Raw genomic sequence first — 18,759 nt, 5'->3', positions numbered from 1 at the left:
CAGCGAGTAGAAGCGCTCGCTTTGACATTGGTGCAGAGCCTGCTAACGCAGGTTCGAATCCCGGCAGGGTCCAAACTCAGTCTTTCATCCTTCCGAGGTCGATAAATAAGCACCACACACCGCGGCCCTCAGATACCTGAGGGTTTGTAGCACTATATAAATGCCAAATTATTATTATTATTTTTATTTAATTTGTCAATTCATAACAAAGGGAATACCCTTGACTTGGTTGCGGCTAAGAACCCCTCTATACAAATTGGCAGCACTTTACCCTGTATCTGGTCAGACCACTACTCAATAATCTTTAAGACTCTATTTCAACACCTGACTCCTAAAGGGAAGAATCCACAAAAACGGGTCTCAAACCACAACTTCAAAAGAGTTAATGGTAATAATCTGGAAAAATGTCTGCACATACTAATGGATGCTACATCAGATCTTGATACCCCAGCGACCCTGGTTGACTCTTTCAACCTATCTTTACACTCTATGCTAGACAAAATAGCCCCTATTAGGAGCAAACTAGTTAGAACATTTCCCATCAAAAACTGTGCACCCAGGAATTGAGTCAAAATGGCTAAAATGCCCATCAGAAACAACATAAATTACTTGGAAAGCCTTAGACAAAAAGTATAAACTGGAAATATGTGACACTAAGAAAAACCTCTTTTAACAAGCAAATCAAGGATTCCAATAATAACACCAAAAAGCTCTTCAATATCGTCAAATCCTTGGAGAAGCCAGGCAATCCAACTACACTCATGGCCCCAATGGACGAAGACTGTCTCAATATACAGCTGGCTTTTGAGGCAAAAGTTGACAAGGCATGTTCTAAGATTAAACTCAAACTAAATAAAAATATGATCATCCGTCTACTTCCCCACAAAATAGTACACAAGGAGGAATCTGCTAAATTCAAATTTCCCCCATTACAATCTCAGACATGATGAATACGCTGTCCTCCCTACGCCCCTTGGAATGCCCGGAAAATGTGATTCCACCTAACCTCATCCTGGAACATAAGGAAATCTTTCCCCCTTTTCTTGTCAGATTTGTCCACTCCTTTTTTTTTTTTTAAGAAACCAGGCTTTGACCCAAAAGAACCAAGCAACCTACTTCCGATTACAAATTGCAATTTCTTGCTAAAAATAATGGACAAAAGCGCTACTACGCAACTCCAGTATTGAAACAAACAACATCCTTCACTGTAGACAATCTGGTTTTCCTCCGCACTACAGCACAGAGACTACACTCTTGGACCTCCAATCCCATATGTTGGGCATCACAGATAAAGGCAATGTTGGCATACTCGTACTACTGGACTTTTCTGCAGCATTTCACCCTTTAGACCGTTATACCATCAAATTGGTACAGTCCTTTCTCTCGCAGCGCATATCCAGAGTCTGCTGGAGAGATGCAGCTTCACCGTCGGCACCCATAACCTTTGGCGTCCCGCAGGGAGCCTGTATGTCCCCCCTGCTTTTTAATTTGTACATCAGGCCATTATGCAACCTCTTGGAAAACCTTAATGTGTTTTTTCGAATTATACAAATGATAGACAGTTACTCTTTGAGCTCTCTGAAGATTACTATCTTGACTCATCCAATTTGTAAACCTCACATGATCACATCGAGGTGTGGATGAACTCAAACTGGATGTGCCTCAACAGCAATAAAACTGAGTTGTTGACATCTGGCACAGCACATGCAAGCTCCAAACTTGATCTTAGGTACCTGTCTTGTTCCATACACTACTGTTGCATTCAAGTATCTAAGAGAGTTAAACTCTAGGTTTCCATCTAGATTCCCTACTAAATTCTGAAGCACATGTGAATCAGACTGTGAGAAACTGCTCCCACTACCTCAGAGTAATTATTCTATCCAGGCTGGACTACGGAAATTACCTCCTGATCAGTACCCACAAAAGAAAACATACAGGCAATCCAGGTAATACAAAACAATACAGTTTGCATTGTCAAGGCAAAATTGTCAAGGAAAAATCCCAAAGATACCATACTCGCACTGTCAACGGTACCTCCACTGGCTCCCTATCATTGCCAGACTACATTTCAGGGCAGCAACTCTTGTCCATAAAGCCTTATATGGTAACCTTCCAGTTTACATTAAAGATTGTGTGTCTATTTACGAACCCCCAAGGAGTTTATGTTCATCTACACTCGTCTTGGTCAGAAATCCCAATTTCAAACGTGCTAACATCCTGGGAAGATCATTCCCTGTGCAGGCTGCCAAAATCTGGAACTCCCTTCCATCAGATCTAAGTCTACTTAAATAATTAAAAAAATTCTGTCGATAGATGAAAACCCTGCTATTCCACTGAGACCCCACACTGCCCTTTGTTAGGCCCCAACCTGTGCCTCTCTCTTGTCCCATTTATTAGTGTTGCACCATGCGTTTTTTGTCATAGGGCCCTAATGCCCACAGGCTTTCGTCGCCCTATAAATCAATAAATAATAAAATAAAATAAAAAATATATATAAAGTAGCCTCATAGGGGCCACTAGTGGATTCCTGCAGCCAATAAATATCATAATACCCGATATACTGGTTGTAGATCTGTGGCTATTCAGATTAGCATGTCCTTAACTGGGTAACACAGAAACCTCACAATGAAGCATCTAGGCAGATGACCATGTGCAGATCTATGGGTCTTTAGGGAACTGCCCTCTTAGTCACCAGGGACTTTCCTGGTTGCAGATCCAAAATCCTACGGAAGACCCTATGGTGGAATTCAATTGGCTGCCCCTTTCTGGTAAGCCTGTTGTGTGAATATTAGATCTCTGTGACAAAATGTTGCTGATATGACATTTTCTTTTCAGCCACCCTCTTTTCCAGTACTGCCACCCTGTCATCTGATTTAGCAACTCTCTCCTCAAAGACACCAGTAAACATTAGGATCTTGCCATAGTCTTGCTTAAATACCAAAACTGTCACCTTACTCGTTTCCATTACCATAACTTCATTGTCCATCATGTCCATGTGGTAATCTTCCTTTGATTGACCCGCAAGAATGAGTTTAGCTGGGCTGGGCCCACCCATCATTCTCCTTCACCATTTCAAAGGGATGAGCATCACCGATGGAGTGCTGCTGTCTTTTTCTGCCTCCCTCTCTTCAGCCTCATCTCTTCCCCTTCTCATGAGGCAGGACTCCTCCACCATTTTGATTGGTTTTGCCATCCTATCGTCTCCTGGCCTTCTCCAATTACAATCTCAAGGATTATCCAGAGGAAGTGCAGGAGATGCATCTTCATACTTTTTCTCCCTCCACAGTCATTGGGAGCGGTTATTACAGCAGAAAATGGCTACCAATTCCTTGTCTCTCTTTACTGTTGCTTTTGTGGAATATTCACACCTGTCTGAACAGGATGGCCTAATTGAGGTGACAGTGTTTGTGTGATTGCCCTCCAGGAAACATGCTTAACCCAGCCACTTACCATTGACAGCTGGACTATCTTACCGAAATCGGCCATACAAGGCCTTAGAGGCAGGACTAAGGGTGGTCTGATGCTGGGCAGCAAGAATTCCCTCCAGCTTGTTGAAGTGACATGCAACTCGAAAAATGTCTGGATAGGAAGAATAACGCTACCTGGTGAGGGTAAAGCTGAAGGTTTGAGAAATGAATGTCATCATTAATGTGTATGATCCCACCTATTAAGTCCATCATCGCGACCTACTCGTGGAGATGAAAACCATTCTTAATAAAACTGGAAGTCGGGTTCCCATTCTTCTGTGCGGAGACTTTAACTCCAGGATTCACAGAGACACTTATGGGAATGGGGAAGACCAGGAGTTACTTTCAGGTCTACCCTCTTGTGCTAGGCTAGAACACTTGTGGTCAGGGTATTGCCTAGGCTACGTTGAGGTATTCTTTTGGCTTCCATTTGATCAATGGCAATTGCCTTTCTAATAACCCCCTGCAATACACTCGAATGGCTAATAACTCAGCCAGTATCACTGACTATGGTTTCGCTACACAATCCCTTTCTCTGATTGATGACATGTCTGCTTTCCATTGCCAAGAGAGCAACCACTTTCCCAGCATTGTTTATCTTGCTCTGAAGGGACCACCCACTTGCCAAGACACACAGGGAATTTTAGACATCAATGCCCAACTTAATTGTATTTCTTGGAACACTCAAGGTATTAAGCTGGCTTCTAATGTGGCTCGGGACCGGTTTTTGGTGTATTCGTATGATAGTGCGACTCGTACTTATATACTAATGAGACTGTGAATTGTGTTGAGACTATCAAAGCTAGCATTAGTTTTAATGCTGGAAGTTTCTATCGTAATGGGGTTGTCTGAAAGTGACACATCAACACATATTTGATATTGTCACCAGGGACAAGAAAAGGCTGCTTTGATCTATGTAATCAGTCTAAACAAAGTTTTGCATTGTGTGCTGCATGCACACTCAGTGAACAAACTTAGTTCCAACTACCACCCTTGGCTCGAAAGGTACAGATGGGATAAAAAGTGTGGTTAGTGGTGGAGTTTGGTCTTTAGCGTATCCAAAAATGATCATAGAAGCTTTTGGAAAATTCTCAATGGTGATGAAAGATGTGGCAGGGATGTGTGTGGTGTCATTAAGAAGGATTGGATTAGCCATATCCAAATGATATTGGGGGCTGCTAGTACCTTTGCCAGTGATGTCGAGACGACCCGGCTGGCACTGTTGAACTCTCACTAAGTGTCTGCCTGATGTTGCTAAAATTATTGTTTCCATCAAGCGCTCAAGAGCCCCTGGCCCATACAACCTTTGTAACCTTCCTATTAAGGCTGATCCTATAACCTGGGCCAGGGCGCTCTATTGGTTGTTTCAATGGATTAGCACCACACAGAGCCTTCTGTCTTCTTGGAAGGATGGCATTATTATTCCTGTGTTTAAAAAAAGACTGCCATAAAGATCTTCAGAGTCATCGACTTTTAGCCATATTAGATGCTCCTGCCAAAATTGTTGACAGGGTATTACTTGAGGAGCTGACCCTTTGGATAGAGGATAAAACCATCATTCCTCTCAGCCAAAGAGGCTAGGAAAGGTATAACACCACGATAAATGAGCTTGCTCTAGTGACCACTGTGTTAGACCAGAAACGACCCTAAAGTATGTATAGTATGTTGGCCAGAAACCAATCGCATCAGGTGACAAACATCGCAATCGCAGAATCGTCCATGTAACCAGAGGGTGTTTATTTTGTGAAATGTCTGCCATTTGCTTTTTTCTTTTCTGTCAAAACGCTTTGCAAAATGTATTCTATGCTTCAAACTCACACACGGTGCAAGGCCACGGCCTGAATGCTGAAATACTAATACAGACAGGAACGTCAAACTATGAAGAGATACATTGTTCTTCTCTCTCACTAAGTCCTTGAAGGCGAGCAGAAGCCGCATCTAATCAGTAGTCCAGGTGCTGGCCTGTCTAGCAAACGCTGTAGTAAAAGGCAGTTAAAACATGAATTATATTCTTCTAGCGGTACTCCTTCGTGGAGAGTGGTATTTTCTGCTTTAGAACTGTCTGACCCTTAGATCATGAACCGAAACACACAGATAACGTGCTAAGGAATGTTTCTCTGCTACGAACATGATATCTTTGCTGAACTAAGAGCTCTATGTTCCCCATAACAGAAAGCTGTCTCTGCTGCTATTGCTAGAATAACTGTGATTAGACTGAATGAGGACTTGTCATAACGTGTCATATTTGTCACTACTGTCGATCACCGAACCATAGCCTGAATGATACGTTTATGGGCGGATAGAATTGCCTTCGTAAAGATTGTATGTTATGTATATATATTGCTGCTTGAGCGTTGCTCGCTCTCTTGTGTTTCACGAGGTCTGGGAACAAACGTTGTGGGACGGTGAGACCCAGTCGGCCGATTGAGATACTTTGAAATAAACCAGACTTGTTTGGAAAGCGAACCTTGTGTCTGTCGTGTCACTAGGGTATATGGTTATTGTGCCTTAGTTTCCATATGCACTCTTTATGGCCTAGCAACTGTGTAGCAGGCCTGGATGATTCGTGATATCTCTGTCTATGTGGCCTTCATTGACTTCATCGCGGCCTTCAACATGGTCGACAGGAATAGATTGTGGGCTAAATTAGAACATCAGAACATACCTATGGGACTATTGTAGATGATATCAACCTGCAAGAGAACACCCGAGTGAGAGTCTGCTTGAGTCCGCATGGAGCCATGACCAGCTGGATTAACACATGCATGGGTCTTAAGCAGGGGTGCATTTTTGCACCATTCCTTTTAAATTTATATCTGTCAGATTTGGGTGTTGGTATTACTAATCCCAAATCAATTCCCCCAAAATTAGGCAATGCCAGTTTTCAATGGTTGGCTTACGCTGATGAGCTGGCATTGCTAGATCTCACCCCTGGTGGTTAACAGTTCCCATTGTACTATCTTCACATCAACGCTCAGCAAAACGCACTTAAAATTAACATTGCTAAAACCAAGATCATGATATTCGCAACCTAAAAACAAAAAGATCCAGCAAAGAAAATGGACGCTGAATTCAGAGTGCATCGAAGTAGTTCCTATAAATATATGGGCATCAACCTTGATGGGAGGCTGAATGGCAATCTACAGATACAAATTAAAGCTGTGCAGGTAGCGGGTGCCATTCGCTCTTTTGCATCTAAGGGTGCTGGGCTCTTTGTTGAAATATTGATTAGGTTGTATCTTACCAGGATTTTACCGGTTCTGCTTCATGGAGTGGAGATCTGGGCACTTGAGGAATTTCTGCATTGATTAAACTAGAATTGAATATTCTGAGGAGACTCTTGAGACTTCCCCGTTATAATCCGGGAGTGTTTATCTACCTCAAGTTTATTTTTCAGTGCATTAATGCAAAGGTTGATCTGAGCTGCCTTACAAAGGAAGCTGGTGAATCCCCCTAATGGCTTTTTAACTCGGATTCTTGATGATGTTTTAAACACTTGGGGAAAACCGCATGTGAGATAGTACCCTAAACAAAATAGGAAGCATTGCTGAAAGATGGTCAAATTTCCATACTGGGTATCCTTTGTGGATGTCGCTTCAGAACTTTAGAATCTTAGTGAAAGGTTTACTTTATTAACTGTGCATGGAACAAATGATGGTCGATTTATCTACAAAAATGAATGCAGAATTGTTTTTGAAATATGACTCTAAATGCAAGAGTAGTTCTACTTGTCATTTTGTGGGTAATTATTACATTTGGGACTATTTGAAAGTCAAATTTAACACTGTACACACCTTAGAGATCACTGGGGCTTGGACCTTGATTCCAAGAAATGAGAGACTAAGAAGCTAATGCATGGAATTATTTGCGCCGAAAAACGGTGATTTGTGCGCCATTCTGCCCTCAAATCCCTGGTTAACAAATGGGGATTTGCGGGTAGAATGGCGTACAAATCGCTGTTTTTCGGCGCAAATACTTCCATGAATCAGCCCCTATGTTGTTTATGTGGAGACAAATGTATCGAGACAGTGAAACATCTGCTAATGGTTTGCTTCTCACTGTTCAATTTAAGGCAGACTTTTCTAGTGCCTGCTGACTTGGAATGCAAATACTCACCCGAGGAATTATGGTCTATATTCATGGGTGGGAATAATGATGCTTGCATATTATGTATGACATTTTGGAAACATATTTTACTTATTTTTAATATCATAGCATAAAATAGGACTATTTGTTCTTATGGAATGAAGTTGGAGTACTGTTTTACTGAGATGTATATGTTTGAAATAATGATTTTCTTTGATTCATTGATATTGTTGTGTGTTAAATATGTATTACAAATGGACTTTAACTGTAAAATACATTGTTTTAAATGTACATTGATGATGTGCCTGGCAAAGAAAGTGAAATCTCTCAAAAAAAAATCCAAAGACTAGCCTACTTTTCTGTTAAATGCAAATTGATTTTCACTGGTCCTTGCAAAAATAAAACAAATGTCATTCTGATGAACAGTTCCTAAAATCACCCTACCCAAATTCTCCAATGTAATTTCCACCAAAGGATGAACAAAAATCACTTTGCTATTCATAAAGCAATGATAATAAAATAAGTCACTCTTGCAAAAAAGTCATAGTTTTGCACTCCTCAGTTTCCATATGCCATTAATTTCGCCCCTCAAAACGAAATCATATTCAATTGATTTACATAATAAAATAGCCTCAGCAGATGTAGAAGTACCGCACATAGTAAATAATTGTGTGAGTCATATTTCCTTATGCTTAGGATAGCAAGGGCAAAAAAGAAAGAAACGTTTAATGTTCTCTACTTCAGTTTGGCAAAATAGGCACCATGGCCTTAAAGTGTATGGGCTATTCCATTTGAAAATAACATCATTACTAGGGGACATTTCCAATATGATTCCTTTATGATGCAGATATCTGTGTACATCCAGTCACTGCATGCCTCTTTAATACATTTTTCCCATATTTACCAATTCATCCTAAACCATCCCACATGTGTATTAAATTGTTCTTGTTCAGAATGGTTTTGACATGAGTAAATCAGTGTGTTGATGAAACCTTTGATGGCACTTCAGGCACCATACAAAATCTGCTCTATATTGGCAAGACCATAGTAGAACCATATACAAGCTTAGTACAATAATGGGTGAATGTGTGCCTAATATTGGATACCCGTTAAACCCAAATCTGAAACATCACCGTGACCACAGATCCCTGCATCATATAGAGCAGCATATGCTGCCTCTGATCCTTATACCTCCAGGGTAGATATAATAACATTACCACCAAAACGTCTAGAAAAGACACTTGCCAGACACTCTTGACAAGACAACATTATACAGATCTTTTCAATCTGATTTGCCCATTTAGTATTGGTATCAAATCTAACCTTTACATAATCACAACATTGCACCTGTTCTAGTAAATCATTTAGAACATTGATTTTAATTTTTGATTTTCTGAACAGTTTACTAGTATATTATGTGATATTGTTTAGTGATTTGAAATTTAATCATGCACACAATAGTAACTCAAAATTGTAATGCTTGTATTTTACTCTTTTCTTTCTCCCTTTTCTTTATTGTTTGCTTATATTATTGATTAAAAAGATCTTGAAAAAGTAAGTTATGGGAAGCTATCGCGGACATCTGTGTGAAAAAAGTGCTGGACTTAAGCAACTTAAGCATATGATTTCCTGTAATGTACCTCAATTTTGTTGTTACCCTAGTTGGTTTGTGAAGGTCATGAATTTAAAGGTACACACTACCAAACTTAAACTTTATTGTATTTATTAAATGTCCTTTTGCACTTTCATCCTAGTCATTGAACTTCTATATGCATTATGACTACAGATTTTGAACTTACTGTTCCTAGACTATCCAATGTCTCTGAATGAAATCATCAATTTTCTGGATTGTTTGTATGGATTGCTATGAGGTTTAATTAACCATAACAACAAATAAATAAAAAAAGAAAACCTGGTTTTGAACAGTTATCTTTGTCTGATCACCCACATGCATGGCGAAGTTGCAAGAGGGAAAGGAGCCTGCTTGCACGGGATCAAGGAGAAAGCAGGAAGGGGACCATGAAGAGCTGTCTTTCAGTTGGCGCTGATGGGGAGCTCTCGCAGGTGGCACTGCTTCAGAGCTCTAAGCTGGTGGGAGCACACAGATATAGGTCACTGGGACAATGAGGCACCTCACCACAAACAAGCATTGAGTGAGCATGGAAACGAGTGGCGCGTTGCAACATATTTCATCCCTTTATGGTATTTGGATACTATGGGCCTGATTTAAGAAAAAACATTCAATGGGACTTTCCCGTGTAAAACATTTTTGTAAATCAGGCCTAATGTCTTTTTTCACTTTGTGTAGTCCTGAGTATTGATTATTAGGAGCACATACATGCATGGCTGGATCATTTAAAATATTATCCTGCCACCTACATTTAAACAATTAGATGCAGTTCACTTTGCAAAAAAAGTAAGGTGTGCAAAATGTTTCCAAAAAAATTATGTTTTAAATGACAGAGAATGTACATGGCTGCGAATCTTCATTAGCACATGTTTCTCAGCAGCGTGTGGTGAGCTTGTGCCAATCTACTGGTTAATTGAGCAAAATAATGTGGCTACTGGTTTTCACAATATGTTCCGACTTGAACCCGATGGGGAATTCTTCTGGTTCTTCGTTTGTATATTTGATTTTCTGGCAGAACCACCTACTGTCTACTGCAACTACATCCCCGTATGCCCAGAATATTTGTAACGTGCAGTGAAAGTCATTATTATAATACAATTCTGAATGCAACTATAGTGTTCAATAGTGTTCAGTGTTCAATTATTCGGACATTTCCCATGCCATCTTTCCACAGGAACATATATTAGCATATAATGGCACAGACTTCCATTGTAGTACTGAAGCTGGTAAATGTTCATTGTTGCCAAAGGGATCTTATTCCATTGTCTATTTTTGTGATCTTTTTCATCATTGGGCAATGTTACCATGACCACTTGAGTGTGACTATGTGTTCTAGATAGCAGTATGTGCCTTTTTAATTATGTCTCTTTGGGAAGCCTCTTTCATCTTTCTTGACAATTTAGTACTTAATGAAGTTTCAGAAGGTTATGGCCCACACTATGCCTTGTGTGCACTGTATCTGAATGTACCATTCAGCCATGTCCTGTGAACATTGAACCTGGCTGCAGTGCCCACAGGGTATGTATTGCCTGCAGTCATGAACAGCAGCTCTATACCTGGGAGTGGCCAAATGTAATGCTCAGGGCACACAGGTGCCTTCCTGCAGTTTCTACAGCGAATGGTCAAACGCAATTTCCAAGGAGCATTGACCTTAACTACAGTGCCCACAGGGAAGAGTGAAAATGTCTGCAGTTCATGGTTCAAATCCATGCTAGCCAGCACTGTGATCAGGGCATTGCTGATTGCAAATTGGCCCTTCCTGTCCAAACATGGCGTTCTTCAATCATGTGTTATGCTTTGGCCCTCTCTGATGGGTGATGCAGCATGCACTCTCCCAAATGTTTTTGCAGCACAGGTCCCACAAGCAAATTTCTGCAGACCCCCAATGGCTATCAGACTCATCCACCAATGAAAGGTCTGCATTTCCAGTTAAGGTTTCAGACCTCAGAGGTCGGCAGCCTCAGTCACCAAAATGTTCACAGTTTTTGGCACTCTTGTATTTTAAACACTGGACAGATGTACACCAAAGCAAGTAACAATGGATTTCTTGATGGAACAGATGTTATGTTATGTTACTGAGATTTTTACAGTGCACTGCTGTCGTTCCCATGGTCTGCTCTGGGGGATCTTGAAACAGAGGGGATGGGTTAAGTTAGTGATGAGAACGAGAAAATGTAAGATGCCAATATATAAACCATGTTTGGTTTTGATCCAGTGGTTCATTAGATTTTGTGCCTAATGAGAGAAAAATCGTCCTAAATACATTTGAAAAAGAAAAACAAAAGTTAGTGTTGTCCCTGTAAAATTGACTCCCCTTCACAGAACATCACAAAGCGTTCCATGAAATGCAGAGGTGGATGTATGCGTTTATGAAATGTTTCAAGCATATTGTCGAATGGGAACTAAGTTGTAAACAACTCAAATCGAATTGTAATATAAAAATAAATTAACTACAGAGTTTGTATCACTCTCCCACCGATGATATATCCCGAATAGTCGTCAAACATAGTCTACATGTTAAGGATGTATTTAAGGATGTATTCACCTTATAATCTCTTTTTTAAACACTGGATGGTGCAACCCTGGAGTTTTGTTTGGAAGCACATGTTTTTTCAGAAGGTAAAACTTCCCATCTGTCTGCAACATGTTGCCTCTGACATGAACTAAAGTCTCCTATTAACATTTAAAGAAACAAGTCTTGAAAAAAGCCTTTTAAAACAGAGTTCAAACAGCCACACGGAAATGTGGATTCAAAACTGCATGGGTATTGTTTATTTTGTGAAGCCAATAATACAATAACCTGGCATTGGTGAGAGGCAAAAAAACAGGAGAGCATTTTTCAGAATGTCTCATTTGTGGCAGAAGTAAATTGATGAGCATTTTTAACCTGTTGGAAAGAGGCAAGGTCACCAAAAAGCAGGGTATGGATAACAGCTTCCCAGTCAACTTACCGGCAAAGGGTTAAAGCTTTGGTCTATCAGGTTATTGTATCCATGGTCAAAGAACGAGTGGCGTATCACAACGTCAATCCCTTGATTTGCAGACATTCCTAAAGTGTTCAACCATCTAGAAAATGGAAAATGTATGTATAAGTGCTTCCCAAAAATGCAAGTGATAAAAATAAAACAGTGGATTGACGACCAGAGAGATCCAAACTTACAGATGTTTCTACCTAGAGATCATTATGCAGTAGTTTGATGTGAACTGTGATATAACTTAAACTCCAGTTTGCTCTTTTACATTTTTTTACTTGTGCCAGGTTTCCTGTTTTATTGCTCAGCTAATGGTAAATTGGACGAAGCTGGCAGCTGAAAGCTCTTAGTCAACGAAATACCACTTCATCTCTCGCTTATTACGGAAAGAAAACTTCGGACTTTTTATTTGAGCTGCTCTTGTGTCTTTACAGTGTTTGACTCTTGGTAAGGACACACTCATTACTACTGTAAATGTCACACTTAATAATAAAAGCACACAGCTGCAAAAGTCATGAATATTTGTGCCACCAAGGTAATTACGTTAAAACAAAAATAGTATGTTTTAGTATAAACAGGAACCCGTGGAAAAGTCAAGTATTTATTAATTTGAGAGTCATGGTTTCTATAATTGAATATGCAAGTATGTGATGAGGCTAAAAGCATTACATAATAGTACTAATAATGTACCCATTGTACCCAATGTACTAATAATGAGTCTTTATAAATAATAAACCTTTAAACGTTCACTTTCAAAACAAATGTAGTAAACATGCCATTATGAAACCCGCTTACTTGTTCTAAACGTTTTTCTTCAAAAACAAATAACTCGGAAATGGTATGAAAAGCCTTGTATTGTATATCAATTTGAGATGATAATCACATTTCATGTAATGGTTTTTGATTTAAGTTAAGTATTTGCATGCTGCTTCTCGAAACCACAGAGAAAAGCAACTCGCCCATCCACAATGTCTACCAGCTTGGTCAATTCGGCGAACCCTCTGAAAAGTAATGGCCACATATTTTTAATCACTGCATTTAAAAGGGGATAACTCAAAGCGAGTTAAACTAAATCAACCCCATGTCTTCCTCCCACCCCCACACAGCATGCCTTTGGCTCCCCATATCCCAATGGACTGCTACAACTAAAAAGCAACAGGAACATCTTTACCAAATGATCTGGAAATATCACTTGGTAAAGATGAACTAGAAAAAGTGTTTAACATGCCCATTGCTCTGCGGGGCCTATCAGCACCTAGTATAACTGTGAGGCATGTTATAGAGCCTTCTTGGTGTTGGTAGCCGCCTGTTTGCACTCACAAGGCAATCATGTGTGAACTCTAAACTTTTCCAGAAGTGTTTCCGAAAAAGTTAGAAGATTCTTAATACCTAGGACAATCTAAAGTACAGCATTCCCACCCCCCCCCCCCAACTAGTTTGCCTAGGCCTACTATCAACCAATAGGTATTTAAAATGTATATTGTTCACTTCTCCTCATACAATTAACATTCGACAACGTTCAAAGTGATTTTTCTATGCCCACCTGGGAACTTTCTTACATGCATCACCTGTTACTTTATTATTACTTGATAATGCTCAGTGAACATCATCAATATAACAAGAGGAAGGCTTGCTAACACTCTAAGTCCTATCTTGATTCTCAACCTCTCACCATGGACATTACTACACATCTTTTTGACTTCTAGGGGTTTAAGTAATAACTCCTATGTTTTACATTTGTTTGTCCTGAGGCATGGCCATGAAGTAGAGCTGGGAAGATGTGCTTGCTGTGTCATTCATCTGAGGGAAAAACATTGAGCTAGGAATTCGTTCTCCAAAGTTGATGGTGCAGGTGTGAGAACTGAGTAGCAATAGATTGGTACTAGTTTTATTAGCCGGGAGCCACACAACAAAGTGTTTCGTATGACACCCCTAGCGTGGACCTGGGCTAAGAATGGTGACAAAGCAAGTGGTCCTAGAGGAAAGAAAGTAGAATGGTACATAAGGCCCTATATAAATGCACATTAACATAACATAACAAGAAGAGAAGAGATTGCAGAGCATTGCAGCTGCTCCGAGAAAGTGTGAGATCACCGAACCAGTAAGGAAAAAAGTTGAGAGAGATGGCACTGTAAATGAAGTTCAGAGCACATATCGAGGTTGGATCAAACTCTCACGAGAAGTAAGCACTGGCAATGGCACGTCATAGAAGCTTAATTGCGCAGAAGCAGCTGGGTGGACTGAACTGATAACTGGCTAGCGATACAGGTACACTGTGCTTGAGGCTGCATGAGTTGAGTACCGTGATGGCGTAAAAGCGCAATATAAATTCAATTAAAATACCATGGACTAAGTAGCGTCAATTGGGATGAGTCCTTTTGACTAAGTGGGAGAAAAAAACGTTGATTCAGGGCACCACAGTGCAAGGGCTACCAACCTCATAGGTTCAAGTCTGATTTTGTGGTAGCAACAATTGGGTCATCACATCAACCACAGGGCTATTTCTCACCTTGTAACATCTGTTGCAGGGATTGGTACATCACCCATGTTGAGTTTGTAAAAGCATTTGCGTCCTTGGAGGCTTTGACATGGTTTATAAATATACTGAAAGCTGGTGACCAGCCCACTGAAAACTGAAAGGTTACTGGATCTCTCAAGCAAATATAAAAATATGGCACACTGCCCAGCTACAACACACGTTGTAGGCAGACAGAAGCCAACACTGGAACTCGCAACATGATTTGCAAGGATTCTGGAAGAACGAAGAGGTACGTCCATGGTCAAGTAGGTGCCAGTAGTTATGGACATCAGCTAGACCCTTAAATTGTGGCTATGTCCTTAGAACTCATCTTCTCACAAAGGCAGCCCCCATGGGAGCTTTTGGGACATTAAAACCCAAAATCAAGGAGAATGTGAACAAGGAAAACGTTCAATTAGGGATTGCTAGGTATCCCAACTAAGATAGCTGCCAGTCTGTGGAGCCCTGCGTATCGATCACCCCACACTTAGCTGGTGAAACTTGTATTAATGTGAGTACTCATGATTCTGAAGGTCAGCCCTCGAGTATCCCTAAGCTGATGACAACGAAGGACACAGCCCAAACCCTGGGAGCCCCCTCCCGAAAGAGAGGCAAAAAGGGATTTCCCACTCCTACGAAGTCTACCTCAAATTATTTGCTTGAAACAATTCTGGAGAAGATGAAGGCCTCTTTAAATGATTTAAGCTTTTTATGTAGGCACCACAGAAAATACTTTGTCTGCTGAGCAAAAATAGGACGAGACAATATAAAGTCTAGATGGTGCTGAAGAACGCATTAATGACATACAGGACCTCTTTTCAAGATCAGTTAAGTTACTACTAGGAGGAGGCACAACTAATATGCTGACAAATAAATAAAATAAACTATCTTCACCTCTGCAGATTATATGAAAACACAGAGGTTCATGATGCAACATCCTTTTTGCTAACGTTTAAAGCTCGAAATAGACAAGTTTCCTGATATGCAGATTACTCACAGAGTGGGCGGCCCAATGTTCAAATCTTCAGACAACAAGTCCAGGGGCATAATATTGGTCTTTTTATAACAGCACAAATTACAGTATGTACATAGAGAGGGAAAGAAGAGAAGCCAATTGACTTGGAATGGACATAAACCTTTCTTTTCACAGTAGGCGATCAAGGGGACAGAGGTGAGAGATAAAATATTTGGATCTCTTCCGCCCTCTATTGTTCAAATAAACCTCAAGTATGACCTAAAGCACTCCTGCATCTTCTTTTTTTTAAACTTCTTTTTTTTATTAGTCGTCACAACAGATACAATAGCACCTTCTCAACATCACTTCCAGCACATCATACAATGGTAATCTTATAGTGGCACTGGTAATATATAGGTTAGATGGTGGTGTCATTGTCCGAAAGCATTTCACATAGGTACACCCTGAAAGGGCCTCAGATCTCTTTTGGTTGGCTCGTGCCTGGTTGGGTCAGAACATACTGCTCCTCACATTCGTTAACATATGTCAATTCACGCAAAAAAGTGTTCATGCTTGGCGGTGTGGGGCTTTTCCAGGCCTGTAGTATACACCTCTTTGCGACAGCACATGAAACATTGAATAATCGTCTAGTTTTTTCTGAACATTTACCAATATCCCCAAATAAATACTTTTGAGGAGTCAGATGCGGGGATATTTGCGTAATCTCCGCAAGCATTCCAGCCACCATCCCCCAGAACCGCACCAAAGCGGGGCACTCCCAGTACATATGAAAAGGTCCCGCCTGCGGATAACCACATTTGGGGCAATCGCTTGAGCCATCTGGTGCAAATTTTGCTATCTTAGCTAGCGTGTAGTGCAGTCTATTCAGGATTTTGAACTGAATCAGGTGCAGGCCCGCATTGAGTGATGCCTTTTTCATAAGCGTGCAATATCTGTCCCATTTCTCATCAGGAATAAGCGTTTGCATGTCTGATTCCCATTTCTCCTTAACCCGATTTGTCGTGGGGGTGTGGGTCTGCACCGATACATACAATTTGGAAATTCCCAGCCCTCCTTTAGTCGTGACCAGTTGTAGGCATGGGTGTTGGAGGGGTTCGTCAGGGAAGAGTGGCCATCGCACCTGGAATGCAGACCTCATCAGATAGTATTGGAGTGTCTGGAGTGGTCCTCCACCCATAGCTCTCGTAAAGTCTACCAGAGACGCAAACTTCCCATCTATAAACATGTCCCCCACCTTAATTTCTCCATTAGGGTCCCAGGTTTCCTGCATATCTGCATCAAACATAGGGGGGGTGTTTGGGAAGTTCCACAAGGGAATCTCCGGGTTATAGGGTGTCTCTAATTTGAGTCTCTTACATATTGCCCCCCAGGCTCGAACAGTACATCTCACAGGGTCGTATTAACATACGTCTCTGTGCCGTGGGTCAAAGATGAGTGATTGTATGTCCGTGGGTGAAGTGGTGTGTGTTTCTATCCATGTATGGGGCGAACTATCTGTTTCGTCGTACCAATATTTCGCAAATTGTGCCTGAGCCGCCAAGAAGTAGAGCTCAAAGTCCGGGGCAGCTATGCCACAGGTGCAGTATGGTTCCGTCATCTTTTCCCACTCTATTCTGGCCGTTTTCCCATTCCAAAGAAATGTTACTGCCATTGAACGTAACTTGGTAAAGAAATCCCTACCAGGCCATATGGGGACATTCACAAATAAATACAATAGCTTGGGAAGAACAATCATTTTGAGAACCGCAATCCTGCCATGTAGCGAAATAGGGAGGTGTCTCCAGACCTGTAATTTTGTATTAAGTGATTGTAATGCCTGATCATGGTTCTCACTATAGAGGGTCTGCCTGCTCCTGGAGACCAGCACCCCCAAGTAATATGTTGTTCCGACCATTTCAGTCCACATGTCGCATCAGGACATTCTGTAGAGGGGGTAAGTGGGAATATTTCTGACTTAGCATTGTTTATGGTATAACCAAAGTATTCGGCGAACTCGTGTACGTCTGCCATTATAGGAGCAATGTTTTTGTCGGGTTCACTGATATATAATAGTGTATCGTCTGCATATAGTGAGATTAATTGGGTGGAGCCTTTCATTGTGATACCTTTATCCCTGTGTCGCAGTCTGATGGCCGCTGCCATAGGTTCTATCATTAAGGCGAATAGAATGGGTGAGAATGGGCAGCCCTGCCTAGTGCCCCTGCCTAATTCGAACAATTCATAAATGGTCCTATTAGTACACACTCAAGCCCCAGGGGCGGTATACAGCAGCCTAACGTATCTAATGAAATTGGGTCCCATTCTGAATGCTTCTAGTACTGAAAAAAGGTATACCCATGAAACCGAGTCGAAAGCCTTTTCGGCATCAAGGGACACAGCGGCCACATGTTTGTCCGGGTCTATCTGTGCCATTATACCAAACAGCCTGCGTAGGTTTAAGGCGGTGTACCTCTAAGAGATAAATCCACTCTGATCCGAGTGAACCAACACGAATATTATGGGTAGCAGTCAATTCGCCAGAACCTTCGCGAATATGTTCGCGTCAGCGTTTATGAACGACAGGGGTCTGTAAGATGACATATCATGTGGCGGACGTCGGGGCTTGGGTAATACAGTAATTATAGCTTCTCTCATTGTTGGGGGCAGTATAGGGCGGCTTCCTCCCACGTTTTTAGCATTATAGGGACTAGTTCCTCATGGAACTCTTTATAGAATTCGACACCCAGTCCTTCCGGCCCCGGTGCCTTACTAGATAAAAGATCTTTGATTGCTTTGGCAATTTCCTCCACATTGACAGGCCGATCGAGAGACATTTTATTTTCATCTGGGATCATGGGGAGATTAAGCATGGAGTGCCTTATAGAATTTAACAAATTTGTCGTTTATACCTTGTTTGTGCGTATTATTTTGTTTTGTGCCGTTTGGATATTGGTAATTGGGTTCAGTTGCCTTTCGTATTTTATCAGGTTGGCCAATGTTCTCCCCGCTTTATTTCCCTCTCCGTAACTGCGTGCCCGGGTAGGGGCCGCCATATACCATTCTCCCTTATGGCCAGATTGTCAAAGTCTCTAAGAAGTTTGTGTATTTCGGCCAGGGTGTCCCCACTATGA

At 41.1% G+C, this 18,759-nt stretch overlaps 1 protein-coding gene across 1 annotated transcript in view; it reads right to left on the bottom strand.

Moving 5' to 3' along the window:
• HPSE2 (heparanase 2 (inactive)) overlaps positions 1–18,759 on the bottom strand; it is a 2,768,318-nt gene that overhangs the window by 731,449 nt on the left and 2,018,110 nt on the right. Inside the window, exon 9 of the mRNA XM_069611539.1 lies at positions 12,135–12,249. Within this exon, the coding sequence (XP_069467640.1) occupies positions 12,135–12,249 (115 nt within the window). The remainder of the gene's footprint in view (positions 1–12,134; positions 12,250–18,759) is intronic.

Source organism: Ambystoma mexicanum, chromosome 8 (genome assembly GCF_040938575.1).
Source record: "Ambystoma mexicanum isolate Mex_15411 chromosome 8, UKY_AmexF1_1, whole genome shotgun sequence".
Taxonomy (NCBI): Eukaryota; Metazoa; Chordata; class Amphibia; order Caudata; family Ambystomatidae; genus Ambystoma; species Ambystoma mexicanum.
The sequence above is the reverse complement of the archived record's forward strand: the minus strand, read 5'-3'. Positions and strand labels throughout refer to the sequence as shown.